This window comes from Palaemon carinicauda, chromosome 8 (genome assembly GCF_036898095.1).
Source record: "Palaemon carinicauda isolate YSFRI2023 chromosome 8, ASM3689809v2, whole genome shotgun sequence".
NCBI classification, from domain to species: domain Eukaryota; kingdom Metazoa; phylum Arthropoda; class Malacostraca; order Decapoda; family Palaemonidae; genus Palaemon; species Palaemon carinicauda.
In genome coordinates, this window is record NC_090732.1 from 124,932,705 (window position 1) to 124,949,156 (window position 16,452).

Sequence of the window (16,452 nt, forward strand, 5' to 3'; positions counted from 1 at the left end):
GGGCCTGCAGCAGTAAGGTCAATTTCTTGGAATTTGGCCTGCTGGTATTAACTTCAGCTAAACGTCTAAAGTGAACTACAAGTATTGTCTGTCAAGAAGGCTTTGATGAAAACAAGATGATTTTGTCTCCTTTACCTTCCTTCAGAGCCAAAATTTATTTAAAGGCTTAGAGTCAGCCTCAATTCTTTCACATCCCTTCACAAAACCTGGATGAAAGCAGTTCAGCAGAAAAGTTTTCTTTGTGCAGTAAGAGCAGTACAATTGTATTTGAATAAAACAAAAGGCAGTTTCCCTAATTAGTTCTATGGGATTAGGGTCACTAATTGCCCACTGACCTAAAATGTAGTTTCTGGTTGAAATTTGGTCGAAGAAGCTCACAAGGAATTAGATCCAAATTAGAACCAGGTTAGTAATCTTTTAATATGGTTGAATTGCTTATAATTATAATTATCCCTCTCTCTCTTTCAATTACGCACCACTTTCCAACAGTGTGGGGGAGTCAGCAATACCAACATCCGGGGAGGTTCATAGAAATAATTTTTTCTTTAATAATCTACCTATTCTTTCCATCTATCACGGCATTTTCTCCAATTTTGGGGATCTCCTCCCTTCCTGACGAGGGGATTCAGCCAAGTTTGGTTGATATTGCTGGGGTAACAAAGCCCATCCTCTCCCATATCCATTACAAATGAAGTTTCATATAATGAATCCCCTACTGCTGCTATCTCAGCGGTCACCAAGGCAACCAGCGGAAGCAGCAGCGTTTATTATTTCTACACTCACCTGAAGTTCATATACATGCCCACCCGCCTCCCAAACAACTCAGGGTATCAAGAGGCAGGGATAATTCAGACTTTGAAACTGAAGAAACAGAGTATCTGGGGTGGCAATACTGGGTTTCTTACCACTTACTGCTAAAAGGTTCCATCCCTTTGTTAAGGGCATGTACTTATTGAAGGAAAAGAAAATGGGAAAATTTCTTAATTTTACTGGTAAGTGTCGATCAAACCGAGCATCTGAGAAGCAATATGAAGATCAGGAAAGCATATGAATAATATATTTTATCATTAAAATTCGGTTTATTTCATAGCATAATACTTTACTTTTAACTTCATAATAAATGTACATTCATGGAGAAAGTTTGTCTACATACTTGCAAATGGTAAATATTCCTGATAATTGCAAAGTAATCACTTCATAATTAAAGTCCATTCATGGAGAAAGTTTGTCTACATACTTGTATATGATAAACATTCCTCAGATAATTACAAAATAGTAAAAATAATCATTCTTATTATTACCATTATTATAAATGCAATACAGTATAGCTCAAATAACAATAATAATAATTTGAAAATGACGAAATGTTAGCTCTGTCTATTACGCTTTGATCCTGTGCAGCCATTATCATTCCTTCAGTTTCTTTCTTGTTCTTCAGGAAGAAAGGATCTAGGCTCCAGCATTGGCTTGTGCCCTTTTTTAAAATGAAAGATACATTCTTTTTTATGTAAAAAAATAGCAACCTTGGTGATCTAGAAGTCCTTGACAAGCTTTCTTCAATCACATCTCTGAATAATGTGTTTACATAGATATTGACTGAAGATACACTCTTGACAGTTAATGGAGGTTATAAGTCTTCAGTATTTTTCACAAAGTATTTATATGACAAAACTCACTCTGGTTAGAGTACATCAACTTTGAACAGAATTCCGTCCATTAACCTTGTCAATGACCAATGCTGTACTCAAACCTCATTTTCGACTAACTTTGAATGAGTTCCTTTTGTGTATAAGGTCTTCTAGGATGGGAGAATCTAGGCTCTAGAATTGGCATTGACATACAGTATGCCTATTTCAAAATGCAAGTGGCTGTCTTTCATTTCCCTTTACATTCCTAACAGAAAAAACATACTCATGCCTACACACAATAAATAGTCCTAATATCCCTCTTAGACTCATTCAAAGACCTTGATCAATCCCAAGACGTAAAGTTGGTGATTAAAGTATACAAGATAATATCCAACTCTAAAAAGTGACATTTCATGTGTTGCATAACAATGCAAGGTTTTTAAAAGTTAAGGATATCCAGCATTGGCAAACTTGAAAACTCAAAATCATGGGCACTCGGTTATAACAAATATCTAAGCAAATTTTATGCACCATAACCATAAATACTTTGCAAGGATAATAACAAAATCATGTAAAAATATACTCATTAGAATTTCCCCTCTATTACTCAAGGCTGACAGACCATATTAGAATCAAAAGAACTACTTAAAAAAATAATGGAAATAAACCGTACTGTGTAATGTCAAAATTAATATGGTGGCTGAAGTCAGAAATCTACTAAAGAATATTCCCATTCATAAAATTGTTTATCTTATAATCTATTGACATGTCTATTTCTGTTTTCCAAGGAAATAATGGAATGTATATATGATACCCATAATAAAATGATAAAACCCGACTAGAACTCCAGTAAAATTGATCGACAATGGAACTTTTCATCTTTTAAAAATCAAAATACTTTTTATATATCAAAGCATATGAAAGCATCCAGCTGAACAAGGCAAATCTAAATCTGTCCTGAACTGTAAATACATCAGGCCACCTTGTAAGTGCTATAGGCTACTATGAAATATTTATGTGCCAGGTGCTTGTATAAACTAAGTACTGCTGTATGGTGTAGATCTCCTAGTATACAAGTACGTTTCCTAGTACAAGTACAAATTTCAAGGTAAGAAAAGCTTCCACTCAGGCAGCTCACTCAAACTCTGGCACTTCATCTTAATATTTTGATTTAAAGTTATTCCAGTGCTACACCTGTACACTGACAAATGCTAAAAGGACATACTCAACTTTTTGAAGGAATGCACAATAGTATAAGAACTAAAATAACATCAATGACTAACTTCTGAAAAAGAACAATACATTGAAAATTTGTCTCTTATATAGCTGCTCTTCGAGTCTGATAAAATATGTTGCTTTGTATTTACTAAAATTAATGAACTGTAGTAAAAATATAAATTTTTAAGTTCTTATGATAAAACTTGAAATGCTAAACACAGTAAGTTGTGGGAACATGTTCATAATTTCTCACTGAACCTTTCCATCCTAATATTAACTACAGTCTATTTGTCAAAAATGATGGACAATAACATAAACTCTGGGAATGAAAACAGTTTGGTACTCCCGAGCAGGCTTCACCTTTTCTTTCTTGATAACCATCTTATCTCCATACAAAGACAGTTTATGTAGTGAAAAGAGCTTCATTTGGCGAAGTTGCAGGCTTTGCTCCAAGATGATCTGTGTCAATAGTGGTGGAAGGATTTTGTTGGGAAGGCTGATCAATATCTTCATAGGGGCTCCGTCGCCCACCTGTAAAATTAAATTTAGTAGATGCAAAAGGATTTGCACATGGAATTATGTATAAAGATCCATCACCATTGCTGAAACTTTTCAGTCATGTTTCCCCTTTAAGGGCTATGTTTTTTTCCATCTATTTCAAGTAAAATAGGAAAAAATAATAAACAAAAAATTATCCAAGTATCCCTCTAAGTCTGCGGATTAAAAGTTCACAATTTTGGATATTCGCATAATGATACCTGTGATGTAATTCAATTACTGTATAGTTTAACCTCCATTACCGTGTCCGTTACCGCTGATAGTCCAATGTATCTGAACGATGTGTCCCAAAGTATAAAATCAAGCAAAATCATACTGTACTAAATTGCATACGCTATAGGTCTACTATACTGTACAGTAATACCTTGAGATACAAGCATAACACGTTCCAGGACCGAGCTTTTTATTTATATCTGCACATATCCTTTAATCAGCTAATGAAAAAAATCACCTGATGACGTTTACATTTGATCAGCTGGGTTTGAATATGTAATTTTGTTACTTATTTAAAACATCTTTACACTAAATAATGCACAAATACCAATAAGTTATAGATTACCATAGTTTACATACAGCTTACTAAAATCTATTAGTCATAAGTTATTAATTTGATGTGTAAACGCATTTGTTTGTTGTGTTTGGTAATGAAAGTAGCAAACCATGGTTTTCCTTTTGGGTGTTATTTAGGAAAAAACATGATATAGAAATGGATTTATTTAGTTTATTTTGAATATATAAAGATACAGTAATATTTGTAATAACTTCACCTTTACTATATTAAGAATGCTTTTTGTTACTTGAAATCAGCTGATTATGATTATGTTTTCTTAGATGGGCTCTCATAGAAAAAGAGTAGACTTCATTGATATAGAATTATTTCTAGAATACTGTAGTCTATTTATCATGAAGATACTGTATGCCAATAATAAATACCGTATGGTAAAAATGGTTTTGTTACCTTTATATAGATAAATATACAGTAAATGAATATAAATATCTCTGAACTATTTATTTTTCTTACGGTATCTGTTGCCAACCTAACATTACTTTGGTTATCTGGATTTAGTCTGTTATATCCAAAGTCCGTAATAGCAGTGTCCGTTACTGCAAGGTTCTACTGTATTATCCTTAATAAAAAAAAAAAAAAAGCTAAATGGGAAAGGAAAAACAATATTTTAATAAAATTCCTTATTTCTACACTCACCTAATGTTCATATTCCTTCTCCAGAATTTCAGTTTATCAGGGTTTACCCCTAAATTATATTAACACGCTGGTGATCCCAGCTGGGACAAAATCATTGACTGACTTATGTTGATGTTTCTTTACCTAACTGCCAAAGAATAAAAATACATACATACATACATATACCAAGCCACTTCCCCCAATTTTGGGGGGTAGTCGACATCAACAAAGAAACAAAAACAAAAAGGGGGACCTCTACTCTCTATGTTCCTCCCAGCCTAACAAGGGACTCAACCGAGTTCAGCTAGTACTGCTAGGGTGTCACAGCCCACCCTCCCACATTAACCACCACAGATGAAGCTTCATAATGCTGAATCCCCTACTGCTGCTACCTCCGCGGTCATCTAAGGCATCGGAGGCAGCAGCAGGGCCTACCGGAACTGCGTCACAATCGCTCGCCATTCATTCCTATTTCTAGCACGCTCTCTTGCCTCTCTCACATCTATCCTCCTATCACCCAGAGCTTCCTTCACTCCATCCAACCACCCAAACCTTGGCCTTCCTCTTGTACTTCTCCCATCAACTCTTGCATTCATCACCTTCTTTAGCAGACAGCCATTTTCCATTCTCTCAACATGGCCAAACCACCTGGTTGTTTAACTTGTATGTTGAAGAATAAAAATAGAAACTCAAAACTGTACTAAAAAGCTGTATAAATTTTCTATATATCAATTAAGGCTACATGAACGAATGACCCTAAAGTGCGTTATTTGATAATCAGGTTAAAAAATTTCCATTTTTGTTCTTTTCAATAGGTAAGTGCATCTAGTTAAGTAATGAAACACAATGGTAATTAATGTCAAGGAGTGCCAGCGCTTCTATGTTATTCAGTTTTGAAGTAAAAAATATGTTATTTTTATAATAAAATAAATTTTTGAATATACTTACCCGGTGATTATATAAGCTGCAACTCTGTTGCTCGACAGGAAACTCTACGTTAAAAATCCGCCAGCGATCGCTATACAGGTAGGGGGTGTACATCAACAGCGCCATCTGTCGGGCAGGTACTCAGTACTCAATGTAAACACAGAACTCAATTTTCTCCTCGGTCCACTGGGTCTCTATTGGGGAGGAAGGGAGGGTCCTTTAATATATAATCACCGGGTAAGTATATTCAAAAATTTATTTTATTATAAAAATAACATTTTTCAATATTAAACTTAGCCGGTGATTATATAAGCTGATTCACACCCAGGAGGGTGGGTAGAGACCAGCAATAATTGTTTACATTATTATGAGCTAAGGATTTTTTATTTCATTTTAGCAGTTATTCAAAATAACAAACATAAAATAAATAAGTACCTGGTAAGGAAGTCGACTTGAAAAATTACTCTGCCTTTTAAAGTACGTCTTCCTTACGGAGCCTCGCGATCCTCTTAGGATGCTGAGCGACCCCTAGGAGCTGAAGTATCAAGGGTTGCAACCCATACAACAGGACCTCATCAAAACCTCTAATCTAGGCGCTTCTCAAGAAATGACTTTGACCACCCGCCAAATCAAGTAGGATGCGAAAGGCTTCTTAGCCTTCCGGACAACCCAAAAACAATAATAAAACATTTCAAGAGAAAGATTAAAAAGGTTATGGAATTAGGGAATTGTAGTGGTTGAGCCCTCACCCACTACTGCACTCGTTGCTACGAATGGTCCCAGAGTGTAGCAGTTCTCGTAAAGAGACTGGACATTCTTAAGATAAAAAGACGCGAACACTGACTTGCTTTTCCAATAGGTTGCGTCGATTATACTTTGCAGAGATCTATTTTGTTTAAAGGCCACGGAAGTTGCGACAGCTCTAACTTCGTGTGTCCTTACCTTCAGCAAAGCTTGGTCTTCCTCATTCAGATGGGAATGAGCTTCTCGTATTAACAGTCTGATAAAATAGGATAAAGCATTCTTTGACATAGGCAAAGATGGTTTCTTAACTGAACACCATAAAGCTTCAGACGGGCCTCGTAAAGGTTTAGTTCGTTTTAAATAGAACTTAAGAGCTCTTACAGGGCATAAGACTCTTTCTAGTTCATTTCCAACCATACGATAAGTTTGGAATATCGAACGATATTGGCCAAGGCCGAGAAGTCAGCTCGTTTTGGCTAGAAAACCAAGTTGTAGAACATGTAGCCGTTTTGGATGAGAATCCGATGTTCTTGCTGAAGGCATGAATCTCACTGACTCTTTTAGCTGTGGCTAAGCATACCAGGAAAAGAGTCTCTAAGGTGAGATCTTTCAGGGAGGCTGATTGTAGCGGTTCGAACCTGTCTGACATAAGGAATCTTAGTGCCACGTCTAAATTCCAACCAGGTGTAACCAAACGACGCTCCTTCGTGGTCTCAAAAGACTTAAGGAGGTCCTGTAGATCTTTATTGTTGGAAAGATCTAAGCCTCTGTGACGGAAGTCTGATGCCAACATGCTTCTGTAACCCTTGATAGAGGGAGCTGAAAGAGATCGTTCTTTCCTCAGATAAAAGAGGAAGTCAGCTATTTGAGTTACAGAGGTACTGGTCGAGGATACGGATACTGACTTGCACCAGTTTCGGAAGATTTCCCACTTCGATTGGTAGACTCTAAGGGTGGATGTTCTCCTTGCTCTAGCAATCGCTCTGGCTGCCTCCTTCGAAAAGCCTCTAGCTCTCGAGAGTCTTTCGATAGTCTGAAGGCAGTCAGACGAAGAGCGTGGAGGCCTTGGAGTACCTTCTTTACGTGTGGCTGACGTAGAAGGTCCACCCTTAGGGGAAGTGTTCTGGGAACGTCTACTAGCCATCGAAGTACCTCTGTGAACCATTCTCTCGCGGGCCAGAGGGAAGCAACTAGCGTCAACCTTGTCCCTTCGTGAGAGGCGAACTTCTGCAGTACCTTGCTGACAATCTTGAACGGAGGGAATGCATATAGATCTAGATGTGACCAATCTAGGAGAAAGGCATCTATATGAACTGCTGCTGGGTCCGGGATTGGTGAGCAAAATATTGGGAGCCTCTTGGTCATCGAGGTTGCGAAGAGATCTATGGTTGGCTGGCCCCAGGTGGCCCAAAGTCTCTTGCATACATCCTTGTGGAGGGTCCATTCTGTTGGAATTATTTGTCCCTTCTGACTGAGACAATCTGCCATGACATTCAAGTTGCCTTGGATGAACCTCGTTACTAGTGATATGTCTAGACCTTTTGACCAGGTGCGGAGGTCCCTTGCGATCTCGTACAACATCAGAGAGTAGGTCCCTCCTTGCTTGGAGATGTACGCCAAAGCCGTGGTGTTGTCCGAGTTCACCTCCACCACTTTGCCTTGAAGGAGAGACCTGAAGCTTTCCAGGCCAGACGTACTGCCAGTAGCTCCTTGCAGTTGAAATGCATTGTCCTTTGACTCGAGTTCCATAATCCTGAGCATTCCCGACCGTTTAATGTCGCACCCCAGCCTATGTCCGATGCGTCCGAGAAGAGAACGTGGTTGGGAGTCTGAACAGTCAGGGGAAGACCCTCTCTTAGGTTGATATAGTCCTTTCACCAAGTCAGACAAGATTTTATCTTTTCGGAAACCGGGATCGAGACCGCTTCTAGCGTCTTGTCCTTTTTCCAGTGAAAAGCTAGATGGTATAGAAGAGGACGGAGGTATAGTCTTCCTAGTGACACAAATTGATCCACGGATGACAGCGTCCCTACCAGACTCATCCACAGCCTGACTGGCCAGTGTTCCTTCTTCAGCATCTTCTGGATGGATAGCAGGGCTGGGGGCTGATCGTCTTTTTCAGCAACGTCCTCATCAGAGGGTTCCTCATCCGAAACTGATGAGGAAACGGCAACGGAGTGGGCAACGTCTGACTCGCTGAATCCGGTCGCACTGGTGGATGCGTGACGGAGCCGGACGCAATATCATGGAACTGCTGCACAGTCTGTGAACTGTCAACAACCATGGGAGCGCGAGGAAGTACAGCGTCAACCCGAAACTGTCTAGACCGTCTGGGTTGTGCAGTCAACACCCTACCGGGTTGCTGAGGTTGACGCACTGCGTCACAACAAGTCACCTCTGCAGGTTGTTGAACGTCCTGAACGTCAACAACCACCTCTGAGCGTCGCTTAACGTCAACGTGCGGCTGGCAACCCACACTGGGTCGCATCGGTGGAGGAACCACCTCAACTGGCAGACGCGAGTAGGTTACCTCAGCGTCAACAGGGCGCACAACCGACCGGTTGGAAGGTTGTTGGCCAGAAGGTTCTTCTCCGCATTTAAGTCCTCTATCAAGGACGCAAGCTTGGACTGCATGTCTTGCAGCAAAGCCCAATTAGGGTCTACGGGAGCAGGTGTGGCAACAGACGGGGTTAGCGACTGAGGCGGAACCGTTTACCATCCCTGAAAGCCTTGTTATGCGTGACATAATAGTACAGCAAAACTTCAAAGGCTCGACAACAGCTGAGAAGTTGACCTGTAAACAACTTGGAGCGTCTCCTGGCTAGGCGCCAGGGAGAGTCTACCAGAATTGAGAAGTCTATCTGGGCAGAGGCATGACCTCCCAAGCCGAGAACTTCTCTCGTGTCATATCAGACTCTCGCTCTATAAACCAGTTTAAAAGAAGGGAAAGCAAAGGCTGTATCCCCCAAACTCCTCCTGGTGAAAGAACCAGTCGCCTAGCCAACGTAACGCTCTCTAGGAGAGCGAGAGAGCACTAGCTTAAAAACAACGGCTTCGAAGTAGCTAGGCCTAGTGTAAGTTCTGACGTTTAGGCGAACGAGGAGCAGCAGAGACAAGATCCGGACGAAGATCCTTAAAAAATCATCATGATTTAATTAAAGTCCATAGGAGGCTAAGCAGCTTAAGGCTCCTCTCCATCTAACAGAGTCCTCAAGGGAATATCAGTAGGAGGGAGAACAGCAACTTCCTCATCTACAGGAACCTTGTCCGATAAAAGCGGAGTCTCTCACTGGTGCATTAGTAGCGGACCAGAACGCAACGTCATGTAAGTGCTTGACAGTCTGTGAACTGTCAACAACTGAACTGTCAACCACAACAGGTGCGTGAGGACGTACAGCGTCCACTCGAGACTGCTTTGACTGCCTAGACTGAGCAGTCAAAACAACTCTAGAATGCGGAGGTTGACGCACCGTGTCAAAACAAAACAACTTAGACTGTTGTTGTACCTCGCGAATCGTCAACGGAAGGTTCCGTGCGTCGCTGAACGTCAACATGCGGCTGGCAGGGTACACTGGAACGCATGGGTGGCGGGACTCTCTCAGCTGGAGTGCGGCAGAAGGTCGCCTCAGCGTCCACAGGACGCACAACCGTGGGTGGTTGTAGGCTAGAGGTTGGTGCAGCGTCAACCTTCTCCGCACGAAAGTCCTGCATCAATGACGTTAACTGAGACTGCATGGTCTGCAGCAAAGACCACTTAGGGTCTACAGTAGCAGGTGCGGCAACAGACGGTCTGACTGCCTGATGCGGTACCGCTTTGCCTCTCTTAGGAGGTGATAAGTTGTCGGAAGACTGCAGCGAGTCCGAACTGACCCAGTGGCTACAACTGTGCCGTTGGACTTGCGCGGAAGGGACCGACTTGCGCTTAAGAGGCCGCGAGACCTTGGTCCATGGTTTCTTATGAGAAACCTCTTCCGCAGACGAGGAATAAATGGGCTCTCTCGTCTTTGTGTGGGTGGGGCGATCTTGGGTAGATACGCCCGAAACCACGGAGGGAACGTCTGTTCGCTGATTAAAGCCTCTCGAACCCTTTGGTCGTACGACATTGCTTCTCCCCTGGGCTTGGGAGCTTGCAAGAGGTCCCGGACTGGGAGGACGACAGGCACGAACAGACGAACCCTCGGACGCAACACTGTAACACTTTGCGCCTCGGACGCAACACTGTAACACTTTGCGCCTCGGACGCAACACTGTAACACTTTGCGTATATCACTTTATCACTTCGATTTTCTGTTTTGCACTTATTTCTATCTGAAACACGCAATTCTACCCTTTATTAAAAGGTAGTAATTGCGAAATTAGTCGTATAATGCAAGCTCATAATACCAGCAAAAAACAGAAAACATATTTAAGATAAAAAGAAAAATCAGTGGCTGGGAAAGAGACTAAACACTAGTTCATATAACTACGTTTTCAATCTCTCACCGCACATAGCCTGAGGATGAGAATAAAAACCTAAAAACGTTTTATTCTTCCTCCCCGTACAGAGACTAGGGACGAGAGTAACACGAGAACAACGTTATCCGCTTGAACGGAACGTTTACTCTCCTCTCTCTCCCTCCGTCTCTATCTCTCTCTCTCTTTCTCTCTTGATTTCGCACCTAAGAGAAGAGCCCAATTATATATCGTCAAAAAAAACATGTTAATTGACTAAAGGAAAAAACTGAAAGGATTTTCAAATAAAAAGTTCCTTTAAATTAGAATTTAAAACATTTAAGCTAAGAAAGAATGAACAAAACGTCAGAATCGATTTACTCTTACTGCAAAGTGAAACCGTGATACACTCTCTCTCTATCGTAACGATAGAGCGCATGTTGAACGTCCTGAACGTCAACAACTGCGTAGCATAAAAACTAAACGTTAGTTCATCTTTGAAAACAGTACGAAGACTATCAAAGAAAATCTTTCATAAAATATTACATTTACAAAGTTTTAAATCCTTAGCTCTTTAAAAGCTAATTACGATATAAAGGGCTCAACGTTGATTAACTTCGGTTTCCAAGTTAGGACCGCCTACTCTCAGGAAGGTCTATATAAACAAAACATTAAAATTATTTTATATGTTTATAATAAATGGAAAGTTAATCGAAGAGGCCTAATAAAGGCGGAGAGATATAAAATATATAGAGGAAAATCTATAACGTGATATAATTACTAAAAGCCTAAACATACTTCCGTCTAAAGGAAGGGTCGGCCATTTAAAAGTGAAAGAAAGTCCATACTATCTTTGTCACTATAATTAAATCTATCCAAAACGAGTTCAAGTTTTGAGATGAAGATAAAACACCTGCATAGCGAAAGCTCAAAACTAGAATAGTGTACTTCACCAATAGTTGTGAAAACAAATCCAGTTAGCACAGCGAATTAGTAGGTCTTGCCGGTAGCCCGACAGAGAGAAAATTGAGTTCTGTGTTTACATTGAGTACTGAGTACCTGCCCGACAGATGGCGCTGTTGATGTACACCCCCTACCTGTATAGCGATCGCTGGCGGATTTTTAACGTAGAGTTTTCTGTCGAGCAACAGAGTTGCAGCTTATATAATCACCGGCTAAGTTTAATATTGAAAAATTTCCTATTCCTTCTACAAGTCAGAAGGAAGGAGGGTGTGCATGTTTATGAACATCAGGTGAGTATTGAAATACATTTTATCACTAAAATTCCATTTATTTCTATGAATCTCCCCTAGTATTCATATTCCTGACAGAAGTGGGAAGCCAATGAAGGAAAGAGATAAGTAAAAAACAAACAAATTAAATGTATAATATAATTAGAATTCTTTACTCAACTGGTCAAAATTTAATGGAAACCATCTAAAAATAGTTTGATATATGGGACCCAAGATTGTTTTTCTAACAATATTTAAAATATCAAAAATAAAATTAAAAATTAATCGAACTTGAAAAAAATTAACAAGATCACATAGCCGGCAGCAACTATATGACCTAGAGCCCAGCAATCTTGATAAGAAAGCCAGGATTCTTGTAGATACTGGTATGTGGTACATTGTTGAACTGCCACTAAAATTCTTTCCAAAGAAATATTTTTGCAAATATTAAGAGATGTAGGTTTACTCCTAATATCTGGAACCTTGACCCTTTTACCCCCAAAGGACGTACTGGTACGTTTCACAAAAGCCATCCCTTTACCCCCATGGACCTACCGGTACGTCCTTGCAAAAAAATGCTATAAAAAAAAGTTTTTTCATATTTTTGATATTTTTTGAAAAAATTCAGTCATTTTCCAAGAGAATGAGACCAACCTGACCTCTCTATGGCAAAAATTAAGGCTATTAGAGCAATTTAAAAAAAATATAATGCAAAATGTGCAGGGAATAAAATAACCCCCCGGGGGTTAAGGGTTGGAAATTTCCAAATAGCCTGGGGGTAAAAGGGTTAATCTTCCAAAGTTCTTATGTGATTTTGGTCCAATTCTTGGCGAGTTTCTGTGACCAAACTTTTAACTTGGCTGTTAATCATTGTGGTTTGCAGGGAGCCTGAACTTGCTTCACACCTGCTAAATCATGGTAAAAGATGGGAATCTGTGGAGACCTAGATTTTTCCTGTGGGCAACAGGGTATATCTACCTTCTATGCTCAGGGATCCAGAACAAGAGAACAAAACTCCTATATCATTGTTTTGTAGAGAGCATCTGGTGTTCCCGCGTGGTAATCCCATTCAGTGATTGGACGAAAGCAGTGTTTTCAACGTGATAAGGCTGTTGACCAGTGAAGTTACATACAAGACTATGTATGGACGACCCAACCATTTCCAATTTCTAGACATATTAACAAATGTAGCGATCATTCACTTGGCAGTAACAGAACAGAACTGGACATTAGAAAATGTAGGGTTTTGAAACACAAAAAGGATTCAATTCTAATAAAGAACCCAACATTAAGGTCATCCCCTGTAGCACAGGTATGATGATATGAAAAGGCAGAAACCTGCTTATTAAGATGTTCTTAAAGTTATATAAAAACTGGTTGACTACTAGGATGTGTAAAATATAAAATACACAATCACCATCATCATCTTCTCCCGACCCCAAATTCTCGAACTTCATATACTCCAGACACGTGTTCCTCTACACTGTTTGTTACTTTTGACATCCTCCATCTAATGCTATTCAAGTCTTCAAGAAATAACAGTGATCCAGATTATTGTTCTGGCATTGTGCCAAAAGGTTAAAAGTCAAATACTTTCATAATAGTAGTACCATCCTCCATCTCATCCTCATCGATGTAGGCATTGAATCCTTATCATAATCATGTCTCATTGCATTAATAACGAGCAACCGTATAATGCACACATGTTATTTTTAGTGAGGGGTAGGAATATTACCAATGCTAGTATAAAATTGTACTGTAGAATATCACAGTAAAGTGATTTTTTTATTATTTACATGCATTTAAAGTACAACTGCATATTCAAGTATACTGTATGTTTATAATTAGACATAAATAGGAAAAAATGTTAACATCCGTATAGTTTAGGGTTTAAAAGCCACTCATGGATGGCAGAGGTAAGGGACAGTGACATTACCTTGGCAAACATAATAATGCCCTGGAGGCTGACCACATATACTGTACATATGATAAGCACCCAAGCCTCCTCTCCACTCAAGCTAGGACCATGGAGGGCCAGGCAATGACTGCTGACGACTCAACAGGTAGACCTATACTCTCTCCCAAAACCCCATCCTTAGCTCACAAGGATGGTGAGGTTGCAGACATTAAAGGAACTAACAAGTTTGAGCAGAACTCGAACCCCAGTCTGGTGATCACCAGAGAGAGATGTTACCAATAGGCCACAACCACCATTATCTGCGGACTTGCTTTTCTACAAGGCCTCTCTGAGCATAATACTTATACTTTCAGATAATGAGGGCAAATTACAGTACATCTACATCAAGTACCACACATGAGATTACCATTAAACTAGAATAGAAAACCTTACCAAAAATACTTTCAAAAGCTGTTGGGAGGCCGAAACTGCCGTAGGTACCAGCTCTATCTTGTACTATTCGGTAAAGGAGGAAACTTGATAAAGGCCTCAAGAGCAGATTTATAACTGCCATTGCTGCCCCAAATCGTACTGTTGCCGCTGAAAAATTAAAATGCTATTTAGATGAGATCCTCCTTGGATTGGAGGGAATAAAATAAAATGATTAATATATGTAGAATATTTCCTTAGCATGAAACATTCATCTTTTAAAGAATATACAGTCTATCATACAGATCTATAGCATAATTAGCATCTACAGTAAATCTTAAATACAATAACTTAACATTTTCAAATATCTACACAATAAGTATAAAAAGTAAAATGAAATATATACTCTACTTACTTATATTAACTGTCCAGTAGATAATGAAGTTAATAGCATCAAAAACAATTGACAATAGGTTGATGCAAAGTGCCTGAAAAAAAAAATATTACGATAAAGTTAAAAAACCAAGAAAAACAAAGAATATCAGATACATAAGAAAAATAGGAAAAAATCTATCAAACAAGACTCATATCAATCTACTCAACAAATGCATTTGCATTAAGCTTTAACTTGTAAAGTGTTATCGATTCTATTACATGATTAGGATCACCCTACAATGTTGACACAACAGGAATAAAACTTTCTCAATACTATGAGGTGAGACTGTTAGAATTAGTCAGACTGTCATTATCACACACACTGGCAAATGAGGAAAAATAATTAATAGTGGATGCACCCTGAATGACACTCCCAAACTCCCTTCGTTTCTATGAATCTCCCCTTACGTTCATGTTGCTTCTCGAAGATTGGCTTATATCGATGTTACCTAAAAATAACTAAATATTTCTTGTTTTCTTTCTTTCAATAGGCTTAGAGCTCTAGCAGAGTACAGAGAATCTAGCAACTAATGGCAATAACCTATGTAGTAGGCCGTCCCTCCTTTGTCCTGCAGTCTTCACATAGCGCTTTTATTCATAAATATAAAATACAGTACAGTAGTTAGCATACTCAAGATTGTAATACCGTTATTTAGTTATTAGTAATTATATAGGATGTCTTCAACTACATTAGATAGTAATTACTGCATAGATTGTTCAGGGGAGTTATTTCTGGGCAATCATGATCCTTGTTCTATTTGTCTCATGTCAGGGACAGTATTGCAATTTGGATAACCATTGTCTGGAATGTGAAGGCTTTACTGTTCCTCTTATGGAAAAGTGTGTTCAAATGGTTGCTGAACTAATTGAAAGTTCTAAAGTAAAAGAAAAATAACTTTCAGTTCAGGATAAAATACAGAAGACTACTGTATGCTAGTTGAATATAGTGGGGATGAATATTAAAATGCCAAGCCAGCCATTAAAGAGGTTTCGGGCTTTGATAGTAACGAGTTTAATAGTCTCTTGACCTTTTTGGCTTCATTTGTTTAATCTAGGATGTCCATTAAATTTTAGTACAAAATCAGAAATTATAACCTAACCTGGCCAGTTTTGAACCCTAGCCCAACGCCTCCCGTTTTGTCGAGCGTCACTAGTGCACCAGTCAGTAAGGGCTATAATGGTACACAGCATATGGCAGAGTCAATCTTTTCTCTAGGAGCCTTACACTCTAAAATAACTTCAGGATCTTTTATTGTCCAATCCTTGCATTTCTGCAATCCAGTTGGCTCATATGACCATTGGATTAGGAGGTAGAAGACAAAGCTAGTAGACTGAATCCTAACATCCCTCATCTCATAGTAAGTAACTCCTTGTTTTATATATCAATGACATAGCTTTTTGCATGGTTTCTATTACTAATGAGTTGCATCCTGCTTCAGATAACAGTGCATACCAGTCTCCTATGGGCTCGGTCACTAGCGCATCTCCAGAAATAATATCTTGACGAAAGGATTATTAAGTATGTCTTAGAGCTTAAAATCATTACTGATATCAGTAGTAACAGTACAGTAGAACCTTGCAGCAGCAGATACTGTTATCAGCCTTAGGATATACCGGAGTATATTCAGATAACCGAGTAGCATTCAGAGGGTAAAGATCACTATAAGAAGTAAATAGTTCTGAGCTATTTATATTTATATTTCCTATGCAAAGCCATCTTAGAACATATAAACATACTCAGCTGATCTTGCCATCAACTAATTTCAAGCA

The 16,452-nt window shown here is 39.2% G+C and overlaps 1 protein-coding gene across 2 annotated transcripts in view; it reads right to left on the bottom strand.

Annotated features, from left to right (window-relative positions):
• Window positions 1-984: 984 nt before the first annotated feature.
• LOC137645879 (type-1 angiotensin II receptor-associated protein-like) overlaps window positions 985-16,452 on the bottom strand; it is a 51,539-nt gene continuing 36,071 nt past the window's right edge. The window contains exons 4-6 of one of the 2 annotated variants that reach the window (XM_068378891.1): window positions 14,663-14,735; window positions 14,272-14,418; window positions 985-3,377 (exon numbers count right to left, since the gene is read on the bottom strand). In XM_068378891.1, the coding sequence (XP_068234992.1) occupies window positions 3,250-3,377; window positions 14,272-14,418; window positions 14,663-14,735 (348 nt within the window). In that variant the 3' untranslated portion in view covers window positions 985-3,249. The remainder of the gene's footprint in view (window positions 3,378-14,271; window positions 14,419-14,662; window positions 14,736-16,452) is intronic. The other variant, XM_068378892.1, reaches the window with a different exon arrangement.